This window comes from Perognathus longimembris, chromosome 7 (assembly GCF_023159225.1).
Source record: "Perognathus longimembris pacificus isolate PPM17 chromosome 7, ASM2315922v1, whole genome shotgun sequence".
In the NCBI taxonomy this organism is placed as follows: Eukaryota; Metazoa; Chordata; class Mammalia; order Rodentia; family Heteromyidae; genus Perognathus; species Perognathus longimembris.
This window is the reverse complement of record NC_063167.1, coordinates 16,775,587-16,786,171: the sequence shown is the minus strand read 5'-3', so window position 1 is coordinate 16,786,171 and position 10,585 is coordinate 16,775,587. Positions and strand designations below refer to the sequence as shown.

Genomic DNA, 10,585 nt, shown 5'->3' with positions numbered 1-10,585 from the left:
AGCACTAGCTTTAAAGAGCTCAGGAACAGCGCCCTGGCACTGAATTCAAGCCCCACAACTGAGAAGAAAAAAAATCTGCAGGTTGTGAAATCAGTTTAGTGGGCTACAACCAGAATTTTCCTCCTAATAAAACAGAAAAGTAGACACAGCACACATTGCATGTAGCAAGAGAAGTATGATGGTGTAAAACTTTTGTTCATTATTACACCCCTCTTAGCAAGCTAGCTTCACACTGTGAAACTTCATTCTTATTTGGGTTCTAGGTTTTAAAAAGTTTGAAAAACCACCAAGATTCCAAGTCCCTTATTTTATAGGAGAGAAAGCCAGTGAGTAAAAGCTGATTATTGCAGACTCACCGTCACCAGTGCTGGGCTTTGTGCTCTATCCTGCCAGGCTGAGTGGCCAGTGCTCAGTGACCCTGCAAGGCAGGCCTCAATTCTGCCTGGTGGAAGAGCTATCACTCAAGGTCACACAGCTAGGGAGGGGAGGGACCCAAGACCCATGTGTATCCCACAAATGCCACTAGCCACAACTAGAACAAAATGGTTTTAATCAATTGCGTTACCCTCACTCTCCTGGGAGCAGAGCAACAAAAAGGCTCGGCTCCTGCCCCAGAGGACAGTAAGGCTTCTGTGTCTCTCCACACTGCAGGGCCCAGGCTGGGCAGGCAGGGGTGGGAGGTGGGAGGCAGGAGGCAGGGAGGGAAGAAATGGTGGGTGGCTGGAACACAGGAAAGCAAAGGGGCCCTGGCCAGTTCTTTTGTCCCAGGGGCTAGCCCCATTATCCCCACTCCCCAGCTAGAGAAAGGTCATGGAGAAGAGACAGGGGAGCGAGTCCCAGCAGCGGGAGAAGCAGCAGCAGCTGTTCCCTTCACCAATAAATATACTTCATTACCAAGCTAGAAGAAGAGGGGTGGGAAGGGGGACTGGGGTGGGCAGGCAGGGGGAGAAGCTGCCACCTGTGTCGCTGGGATTAAAGCAATGAGATGGCGCCAGACCCCCCCACCACTAGTTTCGCCCCCCTCCCTGTCTTCTTAAAACTGTGAAAAAGCTTTTAACATGGCCCTCCTGTCTCCAGGGCTGCTCTGAAGCTGACTGAGAGGAGGCACCTGGCAGAGACAGGGGTGAGGGAGGGCGGAGGGAGAGAGGGAGGAAGGGAGGCTGCTTCTCCCCAGAGGCTGCAGCTGGAGGGCTGGAGCCAAGGAAGCACGGAGGGAAATGGGGAGGGAGACGGGAGGGAGGATGAACCAACTACCCAAGTGGCTCCTGAGCTAGGAGCCAAGGGGGCAGAGGGAAAGGGGGGGCTTGGTGGGGTGGCCGCTGCTGCATCCAGTGTAAAGCTTGGGGCTGCTGAGGAGGGAGGGGACTGAGCTGGAGACGTTCCCACCCCCTCTCCCCAGAGCAGCGGGGGACCTAGAAAAGCCATCACTTCTTTGGTCTTTGTGGCGGCTCAGCATGTGGGGTGGGAAAGAGGGCAGAGAGGGCAGAGCCGGCCTGGCTGGGAGCTCTGGCAGAAAGGTCACAGTGAGGCCAAGGAGCGCCCTAGGAGAGTGGCCGGGGGTGCACACGTGGCCACGTGGGTGCAGGTCCCTCAGAAAGGGAAGGGTCCCCAGAGGTGGCCGGCGTGAGTAGGCCTGGGCAGGAGAGCTGATGCCCACGAGGGGCATGCCACCAGGGCATGTGGCTGGCCTTGCCCACCCGGGGCTCCCCCTCCCTTCCTGCCACCCTAATGCTGGTGGCTGTGGAGGGACTTCCCTGAAGACCATGGGAGGGAGGAGAGCTAGCCCTGCAGGCAGGAGAGCCAGTGGCAACAGGCCAGGCCTAGCTGTCACCAGCTGGGAGCTCCACTCCCTTCCTGCTGCCGCTGAAGGGCAAGGCAGTCCTTGATAATAGCTTCGGTCCTGGCCCCCAAGGCAGAAAGGGTTCTGAGGCAGGCCAGAGCCTTCCAGGGACATGGAAGCAGGAGGTGGGGGCACATGGAGGGGACAGTCCCCTCCTTCTTTCGGCTCAGGGCTGGGAAAAGTCAAGGGACAATCAGCCCAAGAGTGTAAAAGCCAGCAAGTTGCAGCAACCCCCACCCCCAATGCCAAACTAACAAACAAAACAGGGGAAATGAAAAATGGGGGTGGGTGGGAAGACAAACCAAAACAGAATCCCTTGACCTCCTGCCCGGGGAGGAGGGTCCAGCCAGTGGCAGGGCTGGAGAATGGGGGCAGGCGCTCTAGCTGGGCCGGCATTGCACTTGGCCCTCGGAGCTGTCCTCATCGTCAGAGGCCCCAGCGCCCCCGCTGCTCAGGCCTGTGATCCGGTAGCCCATGTTGAGCAGCATCACCTCCAGTGGGTCCGCGTTCATGCGCCGCTGGTTGGCTTGAGAGGCGCCCTCCATGTCTTCCACAACTCGGCCTGTGAGATCTTCACTCTGTGGCAGAGGAAAGGGCAGCTCAAGAGGACTGGGGTGTGTGGGGGGCCAGTGGGCAGGGGAAGACACAACCACACTCGCGCAGGGAGAGGCACACACGCGATGTGCATGGTGGAGGGGAGGCACATACACCTAGTGATACAGGGGTGAGGGGAGGAAGGGTAGCACAAGGCCACACTAGGTTATGTGCCTGTGGTAGGCACACCAAGTAGAACGCATGGAGCACACACTGGGACGCATGCTGGGGAACATGGAGTTGCAGTCTATATGGGGGACAGCCCACGTTCTAGGGGGCGGGGGGGAGAGGCAGGGACAGCGTCTTCCTCTACTGATCCAATGCACTCCCAACAGCCCCTTCTTAGCATCTTTTTCTTCTCCTCCCAAGGAAGGCTCCTGGATGGTGCTTTCTTTTTAAGTCATGTTAAATTAGCAACTTGACAGTGAGGAAGTGGGGAGGAGGGGGGGCAGAGGCCAGGGAGTCCTCTGGTTGGCTACACTGAGACGGACAGCGGAGGTACTGCCCCTCAGTCCTCACAGCAACCCACTGGGGTGGTGCTGAAATTCCCACTCCTGTTAAAGGGATGGCTGGATCTTGCAGGCATGAGTGGAGGAGCAGGGAGGAGGCAGGCAGGGGCAGATGGTAAGGGTCACCAGGCTTCAAAGCCCGCACACTTCCCTGTGCCTCAGGGCTCGCTGGTCTGTGAGTGGAAGGGCCCCTGTGGAGCTTCTGAGATGCCCTTCTCATGAAGAGCCATAGCTAGTCTGCTTCTGTCTGCCCCGTACCCCTGTTCTTAGGGGATGGGCATCTTCAAGAAGGCAAATACCAACCACTGCTCTGACAATTACCTACTGCATTTGGAACTTCCCAGAACCCGAGGGCCCTGGTATGGCCCAGCCTTCCTTAGTCACCTCAGCAGCTGCAAACCTGTGAAGCTCACTTCTCAGCTGAGCCAGAGGCTCTGTGCGGGGCCCTCACCCTGCGCGGGGCCCGGCTTTGGCCGCTTTGCCTGTACCCTTACCTCTGGTCTAGGGTTCCAGAGTCGCACAACAGGGTCAATGCCACTGGTGGCCAGGAAGCAGTAGCTGGGATGCGGCTGCAGGCAGTTGACAATGGACTCGTCCCCTTGGAGCACGCGGACTAGGTTGGTGGTCTCCTTTTCCCAGATGAAGAAGGAGCCATCATCTGAGCCACTGACGATGTACTGGGCATTGCTGGAAGGGGGCAAAGGGCAGGGAGAGGTCAGGTGGGGAGCGCTCCCAAGCCTCAAGTACAGGCTCAATGGGGGAACAGGAAGTCTGGAGCCCCTGGGTCCCTACACTTTAGGTCTGCCTCTGACTAAAACTCCCATGTACCTGGAACTTTCCATGCAGCAGACCCTACTTACTGCTCGCTTCAATCCAAGACCTGCTACTGCCTGTGGCCCTCTAAGATGGTCCCATTCAAAGTGCCAGGATCAGATCTTGTTTCTCTGAGGTCTCTAACAACACCCACATCTAAACCTTCCCAACCCAGGGCTTCTTCATCCAGACCTCTGAATCCTACAACACTTCTGCAGCAGAAGGCCTCACGCACTTCTGATATTCACAGTGGGTCTTGACAGACAGACTGTCAACGCATGTCCACGTGTCTCATCTACTGAAAATCTAAGCATCTACAAAGGAAGGTTGAGGTGATGGTGTGTGATAAACAGGCTTTGTTTCTCAGTACAGAGGGCACAGTGTGAGCACACAACAGTTGTGCCAAGACCCCAGCTTCTGAGGGCTCTTGACAGTTCTTTCCCATTAGAGAAGCTCCAAGCATGTGCATAAAGAAATTCTACAGGGCAGGCATGGTAGTATATACCTGTAATCTGAGCTACTCAGGAAGAAGTAGAAGGACTGAGATCTGAGGCTAGCTCAGGCAAAAATGTACACTCCTATATGAAAAAACAGGCCAGGTGTTGGTGGCTCACACCAGGAGGCTGAGATCTGAGGATTGCAGTTCAATGCAAACCTGGGCAGGAAAGTCTGTGAGGCTCTTATTATCTCCAGTTAACCACCAGAAAGCCAGAAGTGGCATTGTGGCGCAAAATGAGTGTTGAGCAAAAGAGCTCAGGGATAGCACCCAGGCCCTGAGTTCAAGTCCTAGGACTAATAAAAAAACTAAAAGTGCAAGAGCATTTATCAAGCAAGTATGGAGTTCAATCTCCAACACTCCCTCCACCCCCAACAAAAACAAAAACAAGACACCAGGCTTTGGCCCATGCAGACAGAGTCAGAAGTGAGGGATGCGGTATGTGGAGTTTCTCCCGAGGTCAGGGGATAGCCTCTTCTTGAGTAGGTACAGCTTGTTTCACGTCAGAGATAGATGCACAAAGATACAGAAGTAGTGCTGGGAGTTGAGGCTTTTTTCTAAAAACATATGTCCCTAACCCTCCCACCCCAACTCCTGCTAACTGGGTATGCCTCCTATTTAGGGCCTCAGACCTGCCAAAGAAATTGGCCTCCTTGATATCTGTCGTGGTGTTGCAGTGGCCACAGTAGCGGAACTGGTAGTCGTAGCTCCGTTCCCGTAGCACCATCTCATCTTCAGAGATGGAGTCCTTGCGGCTTGTGTTGCGGAGGCGGACTGGCCCTCCACCACCAGATCCCTTCTTCTCCTCTGGGGGCAGAAAGCAAGGAAAGCTGTGAATCCTGCCACTCCTTCCCCCTTTCCTCCATGCTTGGCCCTGTGTTCCAGTCCAAGTACTGGCCATGTAGGGCTGCTTGCTTCCATCTCCTCTGGAAAACTGACAAAGGTTGTGGGAAGATGGATCTCTGGATCCAGCTATCTTTTCAGAATGGTTCAGAGGAAACCTTTCATATCAGGAGAACCCTGGTTCAAGTCTCCCAATAAAGGCTTGGTAGCCCCAAGTTATTACGGATCCCAACTGGGATACTGGTCAGTTGACAAGTGTGCTAGTTTCCTTTTTTTTTTTTTGTCATGGGCCTTGAACTCAAGGCCTGGTGCTGTCCCTGAGGTCTTTTGCTCGAGGCTAATGCTCACTTTGAGCCACAGTGCCACTCCTGGTTTTCTGGTGGTTTATTGGACCTTCCTGCCTGTGCTGGCTTTGAACCACAATCCTCAGATCTCAGCCTCTTGAATAGCTAGGATTACAGGTGTGAGCCCCCAGCACCTGGCTGCTACTTTTTTTTTTTAAAGTTTCTTGAAAGTCCCCATGCCAGGGACTCTGCCTCCTGCAGCCACTTTGTGAACTCAGGTCTCTTCCTAAAGAAGGCCAGGTCATCATCAAGCCCTTTTCCCACTCCGATGCCACTTGGAGCCCCAGCACTTGTTGCTCTCTTTGCCTGGCTTGCAATGTGTGCTTACGTCATTAGACTGTGAACTCCATGAACACAAATCTCATCTGACAGAATCACAGCTATATTTCTAGGACCTAGCACAGTGTCTGGCACATGGTAGGTGTCTGGTAACTAAACCAAGGAGTGAATCCCGTGGCTAGTAAATTGGAAGGAGAAGGGGTCTGCCTGTAGTGAGTTCACCTTCCTACCACATTTATAGACCACCCCACCACAACCCAGCTTGCCCTCCAATGGGGCTGCATAGTCCTGTGCCCTCTGTGCAGTGAGCTGTGTGCGTGACACAGTTCACCTGGCAGAGCTGAGGGGAAAGTGGAGGCATTATTTTTGCCTGGAGCTGCCACCTCTGCTGTACATGTACAGGCTGGAACAAAGGTAAAGCCCAGCTCCTGCCTAAGTCTAGTGAGCTGCCAAGGCCTGTCTGGGAATAGAGGGAAGACCCAGCAAACTGGGCTTATTTAACTCCTATATCAGGTGCCTCCAACCTACTGCAACAGGCTGGGTACTTAGGGCTCCTGCCTGTAATCCTAGCTACCCAGGAGACTGAGATCTGAGGACTGAGTTTGAACACAGAGGATCATGGTTTGATGTCTGTCTGGGCACAAAAGTCTATGAGACTATCGCCAACTGACCAGCAAAAAAACCAAATTGGAGGTTTTGCTCCAACATTAGAGTGCTAGTCATGAGCAAGAAAGCTGAGTGACAGTACGAGACTCTGAGCTCAAGCCCCAGTATGGGCACAAAAGAACAAAACAATACTATAACCAATCCAAACTCTCAATGGGAGAGCTAGCACTTCTCAGACTGGGAGACTATTGTCTTAGGTTGATGGCTTCTGAATCTAAGCCTCTCCAATCCCACAACTACATCCTCTCCAGGAGGTCCTGCAACCACCCCTCCCTCCTCAGCACCTACTCACCGCCGTCGTTCTTGGAGAAGAGGGCGGCTGTGATGTCTCGGCCCAGTGCGTCACAAGCACTGCTGTGGGCCTGCTCTGGGAACTTTCCTTTGAAGTCATCCAGGCACTCCAGGGCCTCTGCCACATACTTGAGCTCAAAGAGGCAGCGGGCCAGACGGAAGTGTGCCTTGAGGTGGCATGGGTTTAGGGAGATGGCCTTGAGGCAGTCCCTTAGGGCGTCATAGTGGTCACCGTCCCTGGGAAGACAGGAGAATACACCCTTAGAAGTGCAGCCACATGGGAAGCCAGGGGTTTCCGCCTATACTTCCAGTAATCATCCTAATCCATCTCTGACAGACCTTGGGGTTTGGGGACAAGGGGACGAAGGCCTGGCTCAGCCCAGGCTTCTTTCCCAAAGAGACAGCATGCTAAAGCTAAGAACCCTGAAGGCCTGAGGCAGCAATAAATGGTGTCAGTCTGCCCTCTGCTGGGCTCTGGCTGCAACTGCGCACTGCTCACCTCAGGCACCCGCAGCTCTGCAGCAGAAGGCTTGGCATCCTGCCCACCCCAGGCTCCCCAAGCCCTCCTTCTCTTTTTCTTCATCCACCTCCTCAAATCCCCCTGCTGGCCTTCAAAGCGATGTCCAAAGCAGGGGGCCCTCAAGGACAGTTCTAGGGTCTGGGGAAGCCAGAAGTGCCAGGCTGGGGGCTCAGGGTCTGACCAGCGGGCAGCAAGCCCTCAGCCAGACCCCCCTCTGTCCTGGCTGACTGATCCGCAGCAGCTGTGGCCTCCACCTCCTGGGGCTGGAGGATGGGCCCTGACTCTTTGGCAGAGTCAGCTCTCTGGAAGCTGCTGGCGAGGGGGCTGTGCACGCCAGGAGCTCCAAATTGTCCCCACTTGTGCCTCCAACCTAAAGTGTGGAGGAAGGGAAGTGGAAGTGCTTTCTGTTGGGGGGGTGGTGACTGGGAGGAGGTAAGGAGAAACCCCTCCTTTTTCCATCCTGTACCAGGATACAGGAGGTGCTTAGCTCCTAGAGACCTGTCCTTGCTTCTCATCTGGACAGCAGACAGCTTATGAGGGCCACTTCCCCTGTTTGAGACTGTTTTTTCCTCCCTGTGCTGGGTCGGGGTGGACCTAGCTAAGCAGTAGGCAGCATTCCCTAGATCATAACCCTCCTGTACGCCAAAGCAGGTCTGACATGGGAAGCCTCCTCCTGACCCTTCTTTCCCCACAGCGTTCAGAACAGCCAGGCTCACACAAGGGACCAGCGTCTCAGCAGTGTGGGGGCGGGCAGGCAGGAAACAGAGATGTTTTGATGGTGTGGTCTGCGTCAGAGTGAGTGGCTATGACGAAGGAGCAGGCACTGTTTGGAAACCCAATTACTGCCTGCAAGGTGCCCCTCAGAGCTCTCAGAAAGAGCCAGACCAGAGACCAGCCAGGAGCCAGAGGGTGGTGCTTCTAGGAGCAGATGGTAGCCCTGGGGAGACAGGCCTGGGACAGAATGTGACATTCTAGGGGTCACTGGCAGGCATGTGGGGATGAGGGTAGAGAGTGGGTTGCCCGCCGTGCCCCCCCCCCCCAATCCTAGACGACTGCCAGATCAATCTCCCTGAAAGGACAGCCCTCTGCACTCTCTCCTGCTCACAACCCTCCAGTAGCTGCCCATCATGCACTGAATCAAGGCCAAACGCCACCGCTCTGCATTCCAAGCCCTTTCCAGGCCAGCCCCAGGCTACCTCACAGACTCATCTCCTGCCAGTCCTTTCCCGAATCCTCTGCTCCAGCCAAATAGATTTGCTGTTCTGAAGCAAGCTCTTCAGTCAGTCCCCCGCCCCCACGCCTTTGTTCACACCATTTCATCTCCCTGGAATGTCCTTCCCCACGGTCCCCTCCTCCCCTTCATCTCCTTGTCTAAGCCTGCCCACACTTCAAGCCCATTCACACACCGTGTCTTTCTGATGCCTCCCCAATCCCCAGCTATAGTGACCCAACTCTTCTTGATGTCCGTAGCACTTTACCTGACCACTCACAAGACTTCCTGCCTCTTTCATGATGAGCTGTCTGGGACAGGGTCCTGTCCTCTGTGCTAGGGCACAGAGACTGTTACAGAGTGACAGAGCTTTGTTTCTCCAGCACATAGTAGGAGCTCAGAGAGTAAGGTCAGAACACAGGTGGATTGGGAAATGGGCAGCCTCTTAACAGGAGTATAGATATAAAGCAGGACTCCAGCTTAATGCCTGGATGAAGACTACCAGGTCCTACCTAACTGTTGGGACAGAGGTGACACACCTCAGGATGGCCCCCAAATAGTCATCTCTTGGATCTGGGTGTCACCTGAACACTGAGCAAATTCCTGATGCCCAAGCTGAGGCCTGCAGGGGATGGCATCTTCCCCATCCCCCACCTACCAGCCTGCTCACTTGGGTGGGATTCTTAAGCTTCCCAAGCCTGCCTAGTTCCAGCCAGACGATGGCACACCAGCTGGCCTGTCTGTCTGGGCAGGGCCGACGGATGCCAGACGGAGCAGAAATGGCTGTGGGCCCAGCTCTATCCATCTCCAGTCCTGGCCCTGGCTGGGGGATGGGGGTCTGCCTGCTTGCTTGCCTGCTGGTGCTATAGGCAGAAGGTCTGGGCCCTGATGGTCTCTGAAGATGAAGGGCTCCTAAGGATATAGAGCTGCTCCTTTACCACCAGTCACTATACCCCAGCAGGACTCGAAGACAGACTCAGATCTCTGGGTTCTTGTTTGTGCGTGGTCCAATGAGTCTAAGTGAACAGAAAGCAAGCCCCAGGGCCATTGAGCTATAGAATCGTTTTAGACAAACTCATTTCCACAGCAAGATTCTACCATACCTTCAAAATCTAGTTCAAGGCCCAGTTCTCCAATTATTCTCTCAACTCCTGTTTTCTCAGCACTTTATAACAAAGCCTGTTGCCCGAGTTACTTGTGAATGTGTTCCACTTTTTTGTTAGCTTCCTTGGTGCTTGGAGTCTGCCTGTCTCAGTCGGAGGTGGGCAGAAGAGGCCCAGGTTCAAGGAGTCCTGAGAAGTGGCAGGAATAACTGCTGCCTTCACCAGATGCCTTGGCAACTTGGTCCAGTCAGGCCCAATGCCTTGTGGTCCAGTGCTTCATCCTGCGTTCTGCCACCTCCCCCCACCCCCCACCCATCTCCTCTGCAATGCTCACTTACCACTTGCGCTTCATATAGGCAGCAGCTCGGTTTCCATAGAGCATAGCATTGTGAGGGGCCTTCTGCACAGCCTTGCTGTAAAGCTGAATGGCCTGAGTCCACTGTTGGCAAGCAAAAGCCTCATTGGCTTGCTGTTTCACACGCTCCAGATATGGGGGCAACTCTACCTGGGGGCTGTAGGGGGAAGCAGAGCCAAGTCAGAGAAGTCAAACAAGGAGAACTGCCCTGCCTGAGGGCTGTGCAGGCTTTTGCAGCCCCTGCAGTCTGCGTTGTCACCTAGAAGAGGGGGCAGTCTTGTCTCCAGCTTGGGTTGGCACCCTCACTGGCACAGGTCCTGACCCTCTGGGTGAGAAGAGGGGAGGGAATGAGACTGTCCTGCGCAGGGTTGAGGAGGTTCTCAATCAGATGCTGGGGCTCATGTGACCACAGCTGATAACCCCTGGCTCCATGCTGAGCCTTGAGACCACCCTGGTCTCTCTTGGATCTCTTTATGGGGAATTGTGTTTCTCTCAGGGGCTAAGAAATTTGAACATCTATGCATCCAAAGTACAATAGAGGATCTGGCAGAGAGCAGAGGAAGGACTATGCTATTGGGATGAGGAATAATTTAAGGGGGAAGGACTATCTGTGGATAGTCCTTTTTTTTGAGCAAGCTCAATGTTAAGAGGCAGCTAGCCACTGGGACCTGGCCCTTGCTACTGGTGCCAAGGGCCTGCAGCTTTAGACTGAGTGTAACTGG

General features: G+C 54.6%; 1 protein-coding gene across 1 annotated transcript in view; it reads right to left on the bottom strand.

The window, feature by feature from the left end:
* Positions 1–533: 533 nt before the first annotated feature.
* Positions 534–10,585, bottom strand: part of Wdtc1 (WD and tetratricopeptide repeats 1) — a 50,193-nt gene continuing 40,141 nt past the window's right edge. The window contains exons 12-16 of the mRNA XM_048350610.1: positions 9,847–10,020; positions 6,677–6,912; positions 4,885–5,059; positions 3,438–3,630; positions 534–2,418 (exon numbers count right to left, since the gene is read on the bottom strand). Coding sequence (XP_048206567.1) covers positions 2,221–2,418; positions 3,438–3,630; positions 4,885–5,059; positions 6,677–6,912; positions 9,847–10,020 — 976 coding nt within the window. The 3' untranslated portion in view covers positions 534–2,220. The remainder of the gene's footprint in view (positions 2,419–3,437; positions 3,631–4,884; positions 5,060–6,676; positions 6,913–9,846; positions 10,021–10,585) is intronic.